Source organism: Mixophyes fleayi, chromosome 12 (assembly GCF_038048845.1).
Source record: "Mixophyes fleayi isolate aMixFle1 chromosome 12, aMixFle1.hap1, whole genome shotgun sequence".
Classification (NCBI taxonomy): domain Eukaryota; kingdom Metazoa; phylum Chordata; class Amphibia; order Anura; family Limnodynastidae; genus Mixophyes; species Mixophyes fleayi.
In genome coordinates this window covers 29981377-30002012 of record NC_134413.1, presented here as the reverse complement: position 1 = coordinate 30002012, position 20636 = coordinate 29981377, and the positions used below count along the sequence as shown (strand labels likewise).

The 20636-nt window shown below is 39.2% G+C and overlaps 1 protein-coding gene across 3 annotated transcripts in view; it reads left to right on the top strand.

Annotated features, from left to right (window-relative positions):
* Positions 1-20636, top strand: part of TTBK2 (tau tubulin kinase 2) — a 92537-nt gene that overhangs the window by 14917 nt on the left and 56984 nt on the right. For all 3 annotated transcript variants that reach the window (XM_075192689.1, XM_075192688.1, XM_075192687.1), the window contains exons 2-3: positions 1689-1842; positions 20160-20307. In XM_075192689.1, coding sequence (XP_075048790.1) covers positions 1774-1842; positions 20160-20307 — 217 coding nt within the window. In that variant the 5' untranslated portion in view covers positions 1689-1773. The remainder of the gene's footprint in view (positions 1-1688; positions 1843-20159; positions 20308-20636) is intronic.

The following is a 20636-nucleotide window of genomic DNA, read 5'->3' as shown; positions in this document are numbered from 1 at the left end:
GCTGAGTATGCCAAAAACACATATGCGAATGTGCGAGATTTTGCCACTTTGCCAACCCACCAACAAGTTTTCAAAAGGCCTGCTTGACCTTATTGTATGGGCACTACAAATGCTACCAGTTGGGTATAAAATGACCAGTCTACAAGCAAGCAGGCCTGGCAACCCTTCATAGGAAATAGCTAAAGCCATATAATAAGGATGTTATACGTTCATCATCATCATAAACATTCCCATTACACAAATGCAGAGGTAAAATGTAAAACAAAACTTAGTTAGAATGCCTTATATGCTGAGTGTGACATCAGATGATTACTTGGCCTTCAGGTCATTGTGTGTGCATATGAGCAGTACATCATTGTTGAACACTATGGCAGGAGCCTTATATGCCAGAATGTTCTTTTTTTTTTATTTATTTTTTTAAGCAATGTGAAGTGTTGACAGAAGTAAGTGTGGATCCAAGATGGACCGAAGAGAAAAGTTTTAATGGCTTTTATTTATACTATAAGTTGTGTATTTTGACAAGCTGTGACCCGGTTTGTGCAAATGGACCATATGTCGTTGCTTGACCCCTAAAATCAGGGCTGGACGTCGTCGGACCAGATTACTAAGGATTTAACAGAGTAATTGCCTGTTTGTCCATTAAATGAGCTGTTATATGCGTAACTTCTCAGGTTTGTATGTTGCATAGAGTGTGTATGATACACACACATATCTACTATACTGCGGTGTCATGACCACAGTACACAAATACTAATACTGAAGCTAGACTGAACTGGTGTTCTCTGTCATAGGCTGCTGTCATGTGTTCTTTCTAATGTAATTTTGTTTATGAACTGGAGCTAGTCTTCTCTTAGAGCAGAAAACTTTTTTTTCGTAAAGAAATGCCACCTTTTATTTTAAGTAATTGTGCCATTACAATGATTACTAATTTAGTGAAATGTTGACAGATCTCATTGGAATGAGATTCATTTATGCATTCAATCTGCCCAACTTCACTCATAGGTCAGTGTAAACTACTTATTTTATGCAAATGCCACAATCTCCCTCCAAACCACCTTTCTCCGCACATTGGCAGAAATCTATGTGCACCTGTCCAAACCTGAACACACAGGGCTAGATTTACTAAGCTGCGGGTTTGAAAAAGTGGGGATGTTGCCTATAGCAACCAATCAGATTCTAGCTGTCATTTATGTAGTACTTTCTACAAAATGACAGCTAGAATCTGATTGGTTGCTATAGGCAACATCCCCACTTTTTCAAACCCGCAGCTTAGTAAATCTAGACCACAGTTCCATCAGAGTGTTTTGAGCTGCACCTGTGCCTTTTTTGCATTTTGATGCCCGTTATGTTGATGCCAACACAAAAAGCTGTGCTAAATGAGTGTGGGTGTATAAAGGTGAACATAGGTCATGGCAGTCTAAATTATGTCTGCCATATTCTTGTGGAAACCTAAACCAGTCCTCTGCCCACACAAATGCTTGTCTCGAAATAGAACAAAGAGCAACCAGGGTTTACGTACACACTGATCTGTACACATGCAAATAAGCAGCTATGAAGACATCTTTGTAGCATCTTTTAAGTGATCACTGACCTTGAAATTGAGGGTCTTGTCTTTAATTATTGTGAGTTTTGTCGCCAGTCATAATTCTAGTGATCACTAATGAAGGTAATCATCTCTTTCTCTGCAGCCTCTGGGTAAATGGAAGTTTCCTATGGGAGCCAGATGATCTCCAGGGACGTGAGTTGTGCTTAGCAGCTCCAGCACCAAGTGCAATGAGCGGGGGAGTGGAGCAGCCAGATATCCTCAGTGTGGGAGTTCTGGTGAAGGAAAGATGGAAAGTGGTAAGTAAATGGTGCACTGTGCTTTCTTGTACTCCATTTGTTGTTCTATACAGTATTTAGCCACATCACATTCAGTGTTCAGTATTACAACACTACACGTCTCTAGGGAAGTAGTGTGATTTCAATGATTTGGGTATGAGCAATGAAATTCTTTTTTTTTTTTAATAAAGTTTTTAAATTGGTTTTGGGTTCCCTAAGAACCACAAATTTCAACAGCAGTGCCCTCTTATGTAAACATTACAGTGTTCTTGCGTGTAGATATCGCAATGTCCTCAATGTAACAGCACCTTTGCACTGCATTAGTTCCTTACGAACACAACAAGACTCATTTACTAACATTGCAGTTTGGTGCAATATGTGCACTTAAACCATAGGAAATTAGCAAATATTGGTTTGGTTGCTAACTTGCACTACATAGATGAAAGCTGAGTGCTTGCTATGGTTCAATTAATATTTTTTTGTTGTTGTACCTCAATGCAGTGTTGGTAAACAAGTTCTACTGTGATTACTAACCAAAAGCAGCAGGCTGATCCATGACTGACATAATGTTGGACAGGGTGTGTGGGTGAAGACTTTAGGCTTTTTAGACTAAGGGCTAGATTTACTAAGCTGCGGGTTTGAAAAAGTGGGGATGTTGCCTATAGCAACCAATCAGATTCTAGCTGTCATTTTGTAGAAAGTACTAAATTAATGAAATCTAGAATCTGGTTGCTATAGGCAACATCCCCACTTTTTCAAACCCGCAGCTTAGTAAATCTAGCCCTAAGGCTTGCTTGACCTAAAGGGGGAAAGGGGCCCTCTCTTTTTATCAAATCTTGTTTCTCTCTAACAAGCCGGTCATTTTGTATCTTAACATTACCAGCACACAAAAATATCTAACTTTTATATTTTTGTTTTGCGAGAAGAAAAAATGGACACACATTAGACAGTTACAATGTGTGAAAAAAGTATATATACAGAATCTGGTCAAAAGAAAGAAATACATGTCAATAATATGAACAATTTTTAAATGAATTCATCTTGGTAGGACCATCCACATTTATTCATAGGGGGGATTTACATTACTGGCTCCATAGTCTTCCATCATTAGATCTGATAGTAACGAGAGACATGATAAACATGAGACCTGAGTGCAAAGTGTATAGTGTTGGGTAAAAAGTGCTATATAAAGTACATAGTGAAATTGAGACCTTCTAGATGAGGGATAGCAAAGAAATATGTAGTGCAAAAATTGTAAGTAGCCATACGAGTATAATAAAACCTAAAACATCACTAAAGTACTTACAAAGCAAGTATTGTACATAGAGAGTATTAAAGTGTACCTGTCACATGGGACTGAGAAATCTAATGTACAGTTCTTAAAAAAAAAAAAAAGTCCAACCAAAACGGAAATACTCATATTGTTTGGAAATCCATATGTTAAACATTAATACAGAATATTACTTAGCTATATATAACTCTGATCCAGCAGGACCCAAGTGTCTGCCATAATTCGGTGAAGCTTTTCTAGCACATCACCATCATCATCATTTATTTATATAGTACCACTAATTCCGCAGCGCTGTACAGAGAACTCACTCACATCAGTCCCTGCCCCATTGGGGCTTACAGTCTAAATTCCCGAACACAGACACACAGACTAGGGTCAATTTGTCAGCAGCCAATTAACCTACCAGTATGTTTTTGGAGTGTGGGAGGGAACTGGAGCCCCCGGAGGAAACCCACACAAACACGAGGAGAACATACAAACTCCTCACAGATAAGGCCATGGTTGGGAATTGAACTCATGGCCCCAGTGCTGTGAGGCAGAAGTGCTAAACACGTAGCCACCGTGCTGCCCATAATCAGCAATAGGAGAGTATCCCTGGCCCACGAGGGTCTCTCCTCGCTCCCACAGGCAGCATGTTTTAGTTCATTTTAGTTTTTTCATTTTTTTTTTCCACTTTGGGAGTATTTTCTTTTCAACACCAATTTCTTGAGGAAAAATGAGTTGTAAAATGTCACCCCTACCTACCTGTGTCATAAATACTTTAGACATTACTTCAGTTAGCGTTCCTTCAGCACATGTGTACGGACAGCTGGCAGTATGATGTCAGAGGACGCTTCTCAGAGGGGCAGTGAGCATGCATCTTCCAGTTCAGAGAGTGTACAAATTTTAAATAAATCTGTAAATATATATTACTGCCCAGAAGTACTTGTTGGAGTGTAAGAAGGTGACTTTAGAAGACACCAGACGCCTTTAACATATCATAAATAAAACATTTGTTTATTTTTTGTTTCCTTAATGTACACTTGTGTGTAAGTGACTAGTGCTTTTTAAGTGAATAATAAGTAGACTTGCTTTATTTTTTGTATGTTTATTATACCCTTATCCTTTGTCTAATTATTTTTCTAGATCCACTCTAGGATCTAGCATTTTCTACACTCTCCATCTTTAGGGAGCCGGTCTTCAGTCCTCTATGTCCACCCAGCCCCCTCTTTGTGTAGCTGATATCATAGGCTTGAACTGAGTAGCGCTATGCCCAGCCCTCATCGGCAGGTTACTAACCAAACGCCATTTGGTTTCAATAGAGTAGCAGAAATAGCATTTCATGCTACTTTGATCTAAAAGCTGAATGTGGAGTGTGCATGAAAGGTAAGTGCTAGATACGCTCTACTAGAGTGTATCTGGCAATCAATTAGGCACAGCATTTGGGCTATATATGCCACACAGACCCTTTATGTCCTTTAGGGTCTACTTTAGCTCCCCATACTCTCCTTGACTTGGTGGTAAAGACGGCATCTGTTCTCTTAAACTCTGTGCTAACCTGCTTCCCAGCCTGATCATCAAACACAATCCAGATTTATTTTCCTTGCTGTAGGCTTCAAAACAAAGGAGGACATTTTTGATGGTCCTCATAGGACAATGTTGTGACCTCATCCAGAGAGCTCTAGCACAGTCCAGAGTTGTCATTTGGACACATTTCATCTGATCTAATCTCTAATATTACAGAACCACTGTATTCACTCCTACAATACAGCTCATGCTTTTCAAGTCACAGTATAATGGGATATTACTTTCTCCTCCATAAAACATACAAAAATACTGTGAGAAACTGAATTAATTAACTAAAACAAATAATGAAGTTGAGACCATTTTATGCTTTATTCATTTGCTCAATTTCCTTTCATGCTGGGGAAAGATACAATCCCTCCTCCTTCTCCTGTCAGCTGAGATTATGCAGCTGCTGTGGTTTGTGGCAGCTGTTGTTCCATTACTAGGGTTGTGTCCAGAGTTACTTTATTGTGGTACACGGTGTATACTTCTCTAATGCACTGTGTAAAAACATTGTCTACCCAACCATACGAAATGACACATTGTGTGGTATATTTGAATTGCTATATGGCTGCACAGTCCCTTTACCTAGTGTTGATTTCATGGGACAATGTAGCTAGTACATCCCCTGTGACTTGAGTCCCACACTGTACAGTCGCTTGCTTGGATAGTTAAAGGGACACTCTGCTCAAAAGAGCTTAATATCTGCAACACGTTCGTTTCATGGCATGTGAGCTGGCAGGTTTCTGCCACATGCCTCCCACCCATGGCCTAGTCGTGCCTATGTCGCATGCCTCCTACCTGTGGTCTAGTCGTGCCTCTGCCGTATGCCTCCAACCTGTGGTCTAGTCGTGCCTCTGCCGCATGCCTCCCACCCATGGCCTAGTCGTGCCTATGTCGCATGCCTCCAACCTGTGGTCTAGTCGTGCCTCTGCCACATGCCTCCAACCTGTGGTCTAGTCGTGCCTCTGCCGTATGCCTCCAACCTGTGGTCTAGTCGGGCCTCTGCCACATGCCTCCCACCCGTGGTCTTCCTATATGCTTAAGGCAGCCCTACTTACCCCTTGCCAGTTTATTTAAAATATCTTACAATGTAAATGGAAATACTGATTACTTTGTATTTAGAGTAAGAGGCATCTTTATGCCTAACCTACAGCATTTTGGAACACCCTTAATCTGTCCATTATCTAGTGCAGAATGCATTTTTTTATTTTGCCACATAGCTGCATGCATAACTCCATGCACTATCATGGTAGCTCTCCTGTTGCTCTGGCCACCTGGCAGGCACTCCTTCCACCTCTATCATAATCTGCCACTAAGTGGGATCATCTTGTCTAAAATGTGGCCAGTATTTTTATCATAAAAGCTGTCTATTTATGGAGTTCTTTACATATCACATCCAGTTTTGTGCATTGCTGAGCTGTGTTAATAGTAACTGTATCCTCCTTACTGTAGGAGAGAATAAAGTCTCCCCAGACTAGAAATCTCTGGGTTTTAGAACAAAGTTCTAATTAAAAAAACAATGTGAGAAATAAGGCATTAAATGTATGTTGTGGTTGATGGAAAAACTATGAGCGGAAGGAAGTGTTGGGGATAGAGAGAAGAGATGGGATTGAAGATGGGCTGGTAGCACATAGATGCTTATTATCTGTTATTTCTAAAGCTCTGACATATTGTGCAGCACTGTACACTGTGCGGATCATGATACAGACTTATTACATACAGTGACCTGGATCAGTAGATAAAGATGGCGCTGCCCTGCTGAACTTAGAATATAAGAGGTCTGGTAAACACTTGATACATAAGGTAGTGAGATAACGTTTTCTCAGCTGGTGAGGCTATTGTACGCTTGGAAGCAGGGCCCTCTTACCTCTCTGTCTATATGTATTACCCAGTATTGTTTTATTACTGTTTGTTCCCAATTGGAAAGCGCTGCGGAATTTGCTGGCGCTATATAAATGTTGATGATAATATTGCAGCTGCTAGTAATAAAGCAGCCATTGGTGATTGGCCAGTGGTGGGGCATCACTGTTGGAACGAGGAGAGACAGCGAAAGGTGGAGAGTTGCTGTAGAAATCTTAAAACAGTCATCTGCTAAAAAACAAATACAGATGACAATAGATATCAACTGAACAAAGTAGTGTGTGAGGCACTCCTGTCCGAGAGGGTATATCAATATAAAATCAACTTTATTGATGGTTACTTAAAAATGCGACATAGACAAATAGCTAAATCCCACCTGGATCGGTGAATTTAAAATATACAAGTGAATAGAATTGAAATATAGTGTAAAGAGAATTAAAAAATGACCCAAAAAGGGGAGCCGGTCAATGTTATCAAATAGAAAACTCGTATAGTGCCGTGGTTGTTAGTGGTAACTAGGGTCTGGTCCTCTAATTATGTAATTATAGTATGACAATTCATAGGACCATTAAGACCTATTGTAAAGTGTCTCTCCAGAAAGAGCCTTTAGGCATAGGCAATTCACTCTATAGCTAACATAGAATAATATAAATCTCGCACAGATTGAGACATGGGCGTGTATTTATATATAAAACGCTTCCATATAGTATTTATGTATCTCTCATCATGTGTAGAAAAAGGGGGGCAATACCAGATACATTATAAAAAATATATGATATTAGTAGCAAGCAGTTGATTAGTACACCATCAAAAAGGTCATTACATCATTACATATAATGAAGTACCTATAAGTGTAGATGGTTACTTCACATATATACCCAGTCTAGATGTAAATAACCGGACAATTTGATTTATGTCCTATGTTAATACACGTGCCACAGTATAATACACCTTTATTGTGAAGATAAATTCGATCTAATCTATTATACCATTATTGTTAGTATTCTCTATGTTCTAGCACTCTCTATGTTCAGACACACACACACAGACTAGGGTACATAGAGAACATAGAGAGTGTGTTCAGAGACCTCGGGTATTTCCCCTTCCTCAGTTTAACCATTCAGTTTTCTTTTTGTAGCACTTTCTATTTTATTTTTATTCCATATTAACCTTTACATCTATATTCCCATGACTACTGGCCACTGTACTAATATACATATAATACAAATAAATTAAACAAAAAACTTTTTTAGAACCAATCTGAGTACCAACTAAACTATTAGGAATTGATATAAAGCTTTTAGGTCATATAGATACATTATTTTGCCTGCTAATCCTCTTATGGAACAACTTAAAATCTTGTGGCAAGGAATGACATCCTTTAGGAACCATGTTATCCTCTTTTTACATGGGCCGATATATGATTGGCTTAGACAAACATCAATCACGGTAAACGTGAGATGATTGGAATAGGACTGAGTCTTTTATGTCCCCATCAGCCAAACGAGTAATTTCCCATGACTAAGCCTAATTGGTGAAACGTACGTCGGGCACGTGACGCATGACGTCACAGACCCGGAAATAGGGAGCCGATCAGCAGGACCTCCCGCGATTGTGTCTCGCAAATCCAGATTAATATTTCATTGCTAAATAGTAGGCAATATCTCTATAGAAGACTAACTTTAGGTTTCATATTAGGGGTAACACCAGTTTTATCGGGCATCGCCGATAATCACAACTGGTAGCGCAGGCTGTCTCATTAGGAGGTACACATCACGAGTGGGACCTTTAACAAGCAGCTCACACATATCCCTGTATATTCACACATGCCCAGAAAGTGCACTGCGTTTTATATCTTCTATACCACAAACCTTTGTTGTTGTTAGTTTGTAGGGAAGTTATTACAACCCAGCCATACATTTGGTAATACTATTACATAAAGGGACATATCTGAGGATACATCGATAGCACTCAGGTTAAGAATCACCCTGTAATGCAATCTAGTAAGAACTATTTGGAATTTTCCAATATTGGATACACACTTTGCAATACTAATGCATGAAGGGATATATTTAAGAACTAATATATCGTTAGTATTCTGGCAGATAATGACCCCATAATGCAATCTAACAATAATGGTATAATAGATTAGATCGAATTTATCTTCACAATAAAGTTGTATTATACTGTGGCACGTGTATTAACATAGGACATAAATCAAATTGTCCGGTTATTTACATCTAGACTGGGTATATATGTGAAGTAACCATCTACACTTATAGGTACTTCATTATATGTAATGATGTAATGACCTTTTTGATGGTGTACTAATCAACTGCTTGCTACTAATATCATATATTTTTTATAATGTATCTGGTATTGCCCCCCTTTTTCTACACATGATGAGAGATACATAAATACTATATGGAAGCGTTTTATATATAAATACACGCCCATGTCTCAATCTGTGCGAGATTTATATTATTCTATGTTAGCTATAGAGTGAATTGCCTATGCCTAAAGGCTCTTTCTGGAGAGACACTTTACAATAGGTCTTAATGGCCCTATGAATTGTCATACTATAATTACATAATTAGAGGACCAGACCCTAGTTACCACTAACAACCACGGCACTATACGAGTTTTCTATTTGATAACATTGACCGGCTCCCCTTTTTGGGTCATTTTTTAATTCTCTTTACACTATATTTCAATTCTATTCACTTGTATATTTTAAATTCACCGATCCAGGTGGGATTTAGCTATTTGTCTATGTCGCATTTTTAAGTGACCATCAATAAAGTTGATTTTATATTGATATACCCTCTCGGACAGGAGTGCCTCACACACTACTTTGTTCAGTTGATATCTATTGTCATCTGTATTTGTTATTTCCTAGATAATTCTAGTTATGAGAGCACCCCCTCGGATAATTTATTATAATTAAACATATCTAATTGAGGTTTGTCCAGACCTTGGAGCGGATTGGTCCATTCCCAACAGTCATCTGCTGTCAACCATGACTGTCCTCCGATATTTAGCTAAACTGAACCTCCTTCCTCTTCTGACTCTAGAGAAGGCTTTCGCTTTCTTGCTGCAGGGGGGTACTCTTGTGGCTCCGTGCCAGCTTGTGTGTAGCTGCCAGAAAGAAAGCCAGGACACCATGTTAGGCAGCTACTGTCACCAAGGCGGCAGTGGAGATCACCAAATGAGGAACCGCAATGACCATTGAACTCACTGGGTCCAGCAGTTGAACTGAGATGGTATTCAGGAGATATTTAAACAACCTTGTCCTTGGTGTGATAACACTCGGATGCCTTACCTTGTAAATTCCCACTGCCGTAAACATTTTTAACGGTTTCATATTTGTGGGAAAATGATTGTGTGGAAGGTTGCAGCCATCAGGTAGTACCAGCAGCATGCCAGGTTTACAGTAAAAAAGGCTTGGGAGAGAGCATGTGAGCCCATGCCTTGTACACATTTAGGGATGTGAAGAGGTACTTGGCCTGTTGATCTGTAGAGTTTTATATGTGCATATGGCAGATTAAAATGAGTTGTTTTCAGCAGAAATCATTTGTCTCGTTAATGAGGTGCCTAAACCCTTTTTTTTTTTTTTTAAACGCACTTCCTTTATGAAATTTATTTAATGCTAAATATAGAAAGTGGTGATTATCTAACGAGGGGGAAGACATATATTTGGTCAGCAGGGGGTAGGATGTGCTTCATTTTGGTAATTTTATTAACATGATTTGAAGAGTGTTTTTATTTTGAATTTTTTCTATGAACAAAATGTTTGTGTGCCCAGATTCTCTAGAGGGATAACAGATATGATGCACACCATAGTTAAATTGTATAGATATGTAACCTACATGTAGGCTTGGTAATAAAATGGTTTCAATTTAGATCATTATTACTAGTGTATGCTCCCCATCCTCCTCTCAATCACTGGTCAGGAGAACCACCATTGAACTGTCTAAGGACTGCATTACCCCTGGGCAGGCTGTTGCCCACCGTTCTGTGGGGGCCTGTTCTTCCACATCAAACCATGTCTTTGTAGTCCTTGCTTTGTGCACTGGGGCACAGTCATTTTGGAATAGAAAGGGTCTTCCTCAAACTGTTGCCACAAAGTTATAAGCATATCATTGTCTAAAATGACTTGGTATGCTGAAGCATTAAGATTTCCCTTCAGTGGGGATAAGGGGCTAAGGCCGAACCCTGAAAAACAACCCCATACCATTATTCCTCCATCAAACTTCACATTTGGCATAGTGAAGTCAGCAAGGTAATGTTCTTCTGGCATCCGCCAAACCCAAACTCGGCCATCTGACTGCCAAACAGAGAAGCGTGATTCGTCACTCCACAGAGCACGTTTCCACTGCTCCACAGTCCAGTGTTGGTGTGCTTTACACCACTCCATCTGACAATTGGCATTGGTATTGGTGATGTGAGGTTTGCATGCAGCTGCTCGCCATGGAAACCCATTCCATTAAGCTCCCACCGCACCGTTTTTGTGCTCACATTAATGCCAGTGGAAGTTCAGAACGCTTCAGCTATGGAATCGGCAGAGCATTGGCGACTTTTTGCACCATGCTCCTTAGCAGTCGCTCACCTCACTCTTTTTGGTTTTACGTGGTTCCGCTTCATGGCTGTGTTGCTGTTGTACCTAAACGCTTCCACTTTCTAATAATATCACTTACAGTTGACTGTGGAATATCCAGCAGGGATGAAATTTCAAGAACAGTCTTATTGCGAAGGTGGCATCCTATCTCAGTACAACACTTGAAGTCACAGAGTTCTTCAGAACGTACTATTTTGTGTCACACATGTTTGCAAATGGAGACTGCGTTGCTAGGTGCTTGATTTTATACACCTCTGGCAACGGGTCTGATTGAAACACCACGATTCAATAATTGACAGGCGTGGCCACATACTTTTTGTCCGTGTGTGTATTGTGATAGAATGGACCTTCTATGTCACCCTGTCTGTTGTGTTGCTGGGGATCGGCTGGGCTTGCCTTGCCACTGTCCCCTTTCTTTCTGCCAAATGCGCCCTCTAACCGCAGTAGGAGGGGCTTTTGCTTCTGCCACCACTAGGCTCATTCACCGGCATTTATGAACGCTTCCTGCCGGGTAACTTGTTGGTACTGGATGCAGGGTTCCAACCTCAGAACAGCCGGATAACAGATTTGATTGGTCTATTCTATAGGTCACAGGATTTACAGAAGGCAAGTAGGCGTCAAAGCAGGTTTCTTAAGCAGAGATGTTTGTTAGCTCGGGAAGTCCTAAAAAGGACAGTTACACACTAGTTTGAGGTACTAGTGATATCCATAAAGTATAGATGGAATAATACTACATGGTCAAACAGAGCTCCTTTTTTATACAAATTCTGACACAACTGCTGGCTGGGGGTAAACCAGCCCCCTTATCCGACCAGGCACCGTAGCGTCTGATACCACATCAGATGATTTAACGTGATTTAATATATATAATATAAAATAAATTCTAATATATTATAATATATATATCCATGCATATAGATTTGTTTTTTTTGACACTTGGGGTTTTGGCTAATTTTCATGTTACGCTGCAGACCGTTCTGTTTGTTTTTAGAAGCTGTAAGAGTGCAGGGTCTTGTACATTTCAGCATATCACATATAGCTAAATGCACATTTCATGGATTTCTCCAGGGTGATATCCATCGTCCGCTGTGTTTTTCTGTATTCTCTTGATTAGTGCATGCGATGCATTATGCAATCTCTTGAGTACACTGAGGCAGATGCGGCTATGGTAGTAAAAGCTCTTGTTACTCAAATTTCCAAGTAATACTATGACTAGCCCACACCTGTACTTAATACACAAATAAATGGGACATTTTCATTATCTACACATCTCTGAAGAAAAGATCCAGAAAAAATAAACTACAACATGATCAAATCTTACATAATTGTCTTCAATTCCTTTTTTGTTTTGTTTTTTTAATTTTATCCCCCACCACAAATCCTAATGTGTTGTTAAAATTATATATGCAACCTTAAATAACCAGTGTCCTAACCATAAAACTGTCAAATAAAATATACCCTTGTCTCAGTCTATAGCTCACCACCAGTTGTAAAAGAGAAAATTTCTTTATCTGCATGGACCATCTGGTTTAAAAATTGTACATAGCGTGGTCCCTTTTAATATATAGGTTGTTCATGGTAGAACTTGAGCAACAGCAATTTATATAATAGAGCGTAAATAAAAGACCATCGACAGTCTAAAAAAGGTAAATTCAGGAGCAGGGGGTCGAGAGATTGCCCATTAAGCTCAAGAACCTTTAAAGTGTAGCTAAGAGATTATAGGCCATGATTCATTAAGGAACGCAAAATAAATATGAATTGTGTTTTTTGGTGTGTGTGTGTGTTTCTTTTATTTATATTTTTTTACGCACATAAAGCGGGCATACACATGTCCATATTCAACAACATCTGAAAAAATGACTCTTGTTGAATACAGGTCCAGGTACGCTCTGCTCTGACAAACAATTAGCTAATGCATCCAATATGTATGTGAAATTTTGAGTACCAGAAGAATGCAAAAAAGCTGGTGTGTGTGTGTGGGTTTTTTTTTTTTTTTTCATTACTTTCCTTAATGAATCTGATCTCTTGTACTGTTGACGTGGCTCAAATATGCAAGTAATCCACTCTCTGTATGAAGGAGTACTGACTTCTGATTATGCAGATGCTTTAGTCATTGGCAGTCCGTGAATGTCGCAGACCTGTGCTCCGTTGGTGCAACATTGAGACACTGGGCCACTATGTTAATGGATAAATCCGCTCTCTAGAAATGCAGTGGCTTATTCACATACTTGTCCCTAACCTTTAGTTTCAGTGAAGGTTGTACATTGTAGCATTTCATCCAGCATACAGTAAGCACCTGTCCTATATTCTACTCTGACTCTGCACTAACATGCAGGGTATGCCGATTTTAAATCAATTTTATTTTAATGATGATTTAAATCACATTATTATTTTTTTAAAAATCACTGATTTAAATCACCATTAAAAAATCCAGGGTTCTAATGGTAATTGGCATACTGTGCAATATGGACCATAGTCCTTTGACCTTTGATTAGTTGCTCTAATAATAACAGGTCTGTATCTATGGCTATTGCTGACCTAATTTAATTATGACTCATGTGATACAAAGAGGCACAGGCAAGAGATAAGTCCAGACAAGAAACAGATAATTCCAGAATCCAGAGAGAATGACCAACACCACTCCACACCAGTGTTTCAAGTTCAGAGAGAGAGAACAGTTGAAAGAAATAACTTATCACTGCTAAAGCAACCCCGTTTTAATGACCTCTTGTTTAACCATGATGTTGTGTCAACAGTGACACCTATAGACTGGTGGAAAATGGACATTGGTCCATAAACCGTAGCTGGTAATGAAAATATCATGGTAGCAGTAGAGCAATTGCTAATAGCTGCAGCATCATCCGTTTCAGTAGAAAGAATATTTTCCACATTTGGTTTGGTGCAGTCAAAACTGAGAAACCACTTGGGTACTGACAAAGCTGTAAAACTTGTGTTTCTTTTTAAGGCGTTCAGTAAACTTAATGTGTAGGCGCATTCAGATTTACCAATCGGGCAAGGCAATTGCTAACTATTGTAACTTTTAACATCATTGCTGTTTCTTTCCTTTTGCAGTTTGTGTTGTGATTGGTGACACTGTCAAGTCATTTAAATTGAATATATTAAAGATGCCGTATTTTAAAAGAACTTTGTATTATTGTTTTGTTTACTTGATAATTTTTTTAAAAACTAAAAAATATTGATATAAATAAAATCTGATTAAAAAAAAAAGTGTCCCCCCCCCCCCCCCACACACACTCTGCTAACATGTGTCGTCACCCTGGCATCACTAGCAGTCATGTTTCGAAGACGCTGACATAGACAGCGTTATGTTATGAAATAACTTTGTAAGCCATGGCCCTTAATGCACTCTGGTGGATAAATTTATTATGACTGCACAAAGATATCGGCAAAATTCAATAAGGTCAGAGATGTCTGCGTGGCAGGATGTAGATGAGAATTTTAGTAGCCTGTCTCCGATAATTCGGATGGTGAGATAACGTTAACATGATCCAGCTGAGATCTGGACTGTATCGAACACCACACTGATTTGTTATATACCAAAACTGGTCCTTGTGTGTGTGTGCTCAATTTATGGCTTTCCAACATATTAAAGACCACTCGTGGTCTGCTTGTTGTTGATGGGCTCTGCTTGGCATTTGATGTCTGTAGTTGTTGTGTTATCTTGTAAAATATTCTACTTTCATCATTGTTAAAATAGAAATTAATTATCCATCAAAGGCTAACTAACTATATTCTAATCTTTTGAACTTTTCTGAGCGTTTTCTGCTTTGTTTGAACTTGGTGAATAGTAATTATTTCACTTTGTTAGTTACACCCTCCAAATATAATTTTGCTCCATCATTTTAAAATGATTTGTGTTTTCTTATGTCACTGTGTACATACTCCGAGAAAACTGATGGTGTTTATTAGAGATGTTTCGGTTTAGAAACTGGTGTCTTTGTGTTTCGGCTTTGCTACCGGTTTTGGTGAACAAACGCAAAAGTTTTTTGTATCTAGATTTAATTAAAAATTGTGAAAAATTGGTAAAATGTCATTTTGAGCTGTTTGTGCTCCTTTATTACTATTTATAGGTCTAGCAGTCATTTGCAGTCTATTTTCTAATGATCCCTTCACAACTGTCCCAATTTTCACCAATTTTGGCCAAAGTCTGCAGTGAGCTGTCTTAATTAAGGATTTTGTAACTTTGCCATCATGGCATTTGCTTTCTCTGATTCAATTAAAAAAATAAGCTACATAATGTTTATCTCCATTTCATTGCACCCCAACCTCTTTCGCATGTTCAGACTTACTATTACTATAATTAAATAACTAACCATACAGACACCAATGGTAATTTGGCAAATGGTCACACTTTCTATTTAAACAAAAATGGTGGCGTAGATAGTGAGTCATTTAACAACTACTAGCAAAACCAAACCGTGTAAGGTCAGATTGCTGTTACACCACTGGTCCCCGGATATCCTTTACAATGTTACAGCTTCCTAGTAACTGTCATAAGCTTTTAGAATCAGCAGAAGAGGTGTTCACCTATAGCAGCCGCCTTTCCCGTAGAGCTAGACGCACTCAAAGGTACTCTGATGCCCCCAGGGCTTAACTCAAGTTAGTAAAAGCTTATAAACAAGAACCGGTAGCACAGAGATGGGAGAAATGGGGCCAAGAGCACCCCCCCCCCCCCCCCCCACGCACACATTCACTCAGGAGGCAGAGGCAGCACTAATTTAATTACAGCCGCTTGTCCTGGTTACCCCGGCATCGGAGTGAGTGCACCCCTTCTAGGGGACCACCACTGCTGCATGTGTCGGGCAGGCCCCTTTACCCTGGGGTTGGATGAAGCTAACCCCGGGGCAATGTTTTTTTCTGTCCTCCTCCCACATAGATATCTAAGAGTCCCCTGGTTTGTTTCAAAATGGCAGCATTACAGCACAGATCTACCTCTTCACGGACAATGTCATCTTGAACTCCACCATTTAACATTGTGCCCCTCTCATCATTGTTTAAATGTCTACTAATGCGGCTGTGTATAGTTGTCCACTGTTGTCTTAATGAAGGACTTTGTAAATCTGCCACCGGTGCATTTTCTTTCTCCAATTCAATTAAAAAAATTACCATACTTTACGGTTCTCTTACTCCATCAAATAACAGAAATCATCATCCATCATATCTCCATCTATACATGTATTCTGTCCAAAATCTGTCCTGTTCATTTCTCGGAATGCATTGTCGAAACATGTTTTGGGCAACCAAATCTGCATTATTGTAAGTATTATACATACTTGCATGTGTGGGAAGAACGACTATTTGCCTATCTGAACTGTCTGTCTTACATAATTCCCACACGTCACTAATAGAACATATTAATATAATCTATATACATTCCATATTTATATACATGGATCTTGGGGACCACCTCCGTTGTAAGTCTCGTGCAGTCCCCTTTAACCCGGGGTTGGGCGAAGCTTACTCCGGTGGAATGATTTTTTCCTCAAGCATTTGCTAATCTAATCAATGAATTGACATATTAGTTATACAGGTTAAAAATATAGTAACACTGTAGGTAAATGGTTAACTTTAGGATATAAACAATTTATTAATGAAAGAACTGACAAAATAGCAGTTGTTTCAACACAGAGATTTGAAACCTATATAGCTGTGTCAGTGGATAAACTAACAAAGATGGTGATGGACACGCTGGATAGAGGAATGTCGCTTTCACTTCATCGATGTTTTCATCTTTCACCAGAGCAGTTGCATGTAATGTCAGCAAGTGGTAGCTTTTCTTGGGATGTTGTCACGATCTGTTCCGATGAATTTTGTGATCAGGAAAACGTCTTCACAAAGATTTTTATTGTGGGTGCTGCATGTTGAAAGCATGGAATCTCAGGGTCCCAGGAATTGTTGTTGCATTTTTGAAGTGATCATCTAGAAATATTGCGATCTCAATATGTTTTCTTGTGTTGAAAAAGTTAAATTTATTCCTCTGCCCAATCAAAAAGTTGTTGTGGTGTAAGAATCATGGGCCTGATTCATTAAGGATCTTAACTTGAGAAACTTCTTCTTTCAGTCTCCTGGACAAAACCATGTTACAATGCAAGGGGTGCAAATTAGTATTCTGTTTTGCACATAAGTTAAATACTGTCTTTCCGACTGCCTCTGCTATCTCCTCCTGGATGTCTTCACGTTTTCTCTCAACATTGCCAAAACTGAACTCATTGTTTTCCCTCCTTCTAAATCTTCTAATCATCATGAACTTTCCATCACCATTAATAACACTACCATCTCTGCTGTTCCTCAACTCCGCTGCCTGGGTGTCACCCTCAACTTCTCTCTCTCTTTTGTCCCCCACATTCAATCTCTTGCCCAATCCTGTCGCTTCCAACTATGGAATATTGCCCCCATTTGGCCCTTCCTCTCTCAGGAGGCTGCTAAAACCATCATCCAAGCTCTCATTATTTCCCGCCTCGATTACTGCAACCTTCTCCTCACCGGCCTTCCCCATTCCCATCTCGCCCTTTTTCGCTCTGTGTTTAACATGGCTACGAGACTTGCCTTTCTCTCATGCTGCTCTTCCTCTGCCTCCCCTCTCTGTCTTGCCCTTCATTGGCTCTCTTTCTCCTTCAGAATCCTCTTTTAAACTCCTCATGTCACCTACAAGGCCCTCTCACCACTGCCCCTTATATCTCTAACCTCCTCTCCAGCCACACTCCCGCCTGTTTCCTGCGTTTGGCCATTGACCGTCGCCTTTCCTCTGCACTGATCACTTCATCCCATTGCAGAATTCAAGACTTCTCCCGTGCTGCCCCCTCTTCACTGGAACAACCTCCCTCCCTCCATCCGCCTGTCCCCTAATCTTGGCTCCTTCAAATGGGCTCTCAAAACCCATCTGTTCCTTAAGGTCTACCAACCATCCACATAACCTTATTGTTCTCATCACCTCCCACTTTCCTGTCTCCTCTTGTACTTGATCCCGTCTGCTGACTCCCCTTGTGTCTGCTGTCTGTTTCCCTTCCCCTTAGTATGTAAGCTCTTATGAGCAGGGCATTCTTCCCTTCTTTCTCAATACCATTTCTTCTACTCCTACAGCACTCTACTTGCTATGCTTGGAGATATTGAAGTCTTGGCTATACTTGTTCTACTCTGTACTGGTGTACCCTTGTATACTGTCTGTACTGTATTTTTGTATTTTGTAAGGTGCTGCGGACACCTTGTGGCACCATTTAAAGAATAATGATAATACATTGTACAATGGCAGAACAGCCAAGGAAACTAGTGTCTTCAAGCTACCAAAGTTTTGTGAATTTAATATCTAATGGTGACGGCACACTGAAATGTTGTTGGTATTGCTTATTAAACTTTTAACAATAATGGCAATAGTGGTGCTATCCTTGTATAAAGGGCCATTAATGTATACAATTTAATGCTATGTTAAATAGGGAAAAAAAAGCAGTTCTGTGGTGTTACAGCACATCTCTTATTGTGTTGGGTAGTTCATGTGGATGTCTCTGTTACAGTACTATATAAATATTATTATTGGACTAAAATGTTTCCTACATACTAAATAGCTAGTATCCTAACATCAATTTATTGTGCATTTTCAAAATATAATTTATAAATATAAGTTCTAAATGATACATGATATATTGGAGAATTGGATGATAATTGTGGAAGCATCTATTTTGTGCTGAAGCTAGAATAATAACACCTATGCTTTCATTGGGAAACTGTGACACATATTGCATGGGTTGTGCTGCTTGTTCCTGGAGAACGACGGCTGTATGCTTAGGAATATTTGCTTAGTCCACAAAATTGCTGCTTCCACTTCTCTTTAAATGTTATCAACATGTCCATCTTTCTCCAAACCAAACCCGTTCAGTTTCTCGTTTTGTTTCGTATGAAGGTCCGTTTATTATAGGGTGATTGCAGAACATTGCGGTCTTAATGATGAGCTGTCCTTGCATTTAATACTCTGATGTAGAGGGAGGATCAGGTTTCATATGACAGATTTTCCAATGTGACCTTTAATAATATAACCTCTGTTCTAAAAGCTTAGCTTGCTGGTTTCCCGTGTCAGGCACGATTCTGGCTCCTGGATTCTGGTCTAATGGTTATTTATCCTAAAGGGAATGGCATCTAATCTTCTCTAATGACACCAAGTTCAGTACGAAATATCCACTTTCTTTTGCAATGATCCTTTTTCAGGAATAGTAAAAGCACGTATATAAAGATTAAAGGCTTAAGAGACACTCAGTTTAAATTTAGAGCCGCATGTATGCTCTTGCTATGCATTCCTTTCTTTCACACATGTAAAACAACATTCAGTCATAAAACCAAGTGATCTAAATTTCCAGATGATCAACCAGGTAAGATGGGTCAGAGAGCCACGTGTAGAATCTAGACAGGTTGTGCAGAAAGAGGAGTTGATTTACGAGACATTCTTATCCCGCTTATATAGCAGCAAAATATAACATTCTTTTGGCTCTGCTAAGATGTCTTTTAAAAATATGTATTTGTCATTATATTCATTCATAAACTAATTGTGCATTATGTTATAACATGTACAAGACTGTAGATGAAATTAGTCTAAATCATATTTACCAAATTTAATTTAACTCTTTATGACTGTGTAATGCCGAAGAATGAAACAAGTTAAACTTCCTTTAGTAAAGCGATTTTTATGCGATTAACTCATTTTGTCCTTTTTGGCAGTTTATATGTTATCCTCTCAAAAACACACTGCTGTCTATAGGACCTCATAAGTTTGTATTGTGCTAAAATCAGAATAGCCACTTAACTGACAGACCATTTCTATATAAACTACTAGAATGCCTGCTGAATTTGTCTTTTGCATTTTGATCTAGAACGATGGTGGCATAATGTAGGGGGCTTTTAGCATAGAGGGTAATTATCAGAGGTCAACAGAGTACCTGACAATCAAACATTTCTTTCTGATAGTGTCAGCATGTATTGAATATACTTAATAATGCCTTATGATCTGATTTCTAGCTCAGAAAAATTGGCGGTGGTGGCTTTGGGGAGATTTACGATGCTCTGGACCTGTTAACAAGAGAAAATGTGGCACTGAAAGTGGAGTCTGCCCAGCAGCCAAAGCAGGTTCTGAAGATGGAAGTGGCAGTTCTCAAGAAACTACAAGGTAAGGTCCCCTCTCTTCATAATATCACTTCCTTTGCTTTGCATCTGGTACTTTTCTATGGTACATATAAACCACAATTTGATTAACCATATGCTTGGGTAAAAAAAAATATATGGTCAGTTGTCTTTAAAATAGGCTCATCAACTCTCATTATTTTAAAAATGGAAGTTTATCATTTACCCTCACTTTTTTTTATTGCATTTATCTCTTGCACACTCATGTGTCCCCTCCTTTTGAAGTAGCGGGTGTACCTAGAATAACCTAGACAAGGGTGGCACAGTATTTGTCATTGCTGTCTTACATTTCTGGGGCCACAGGTTCAATTCCGT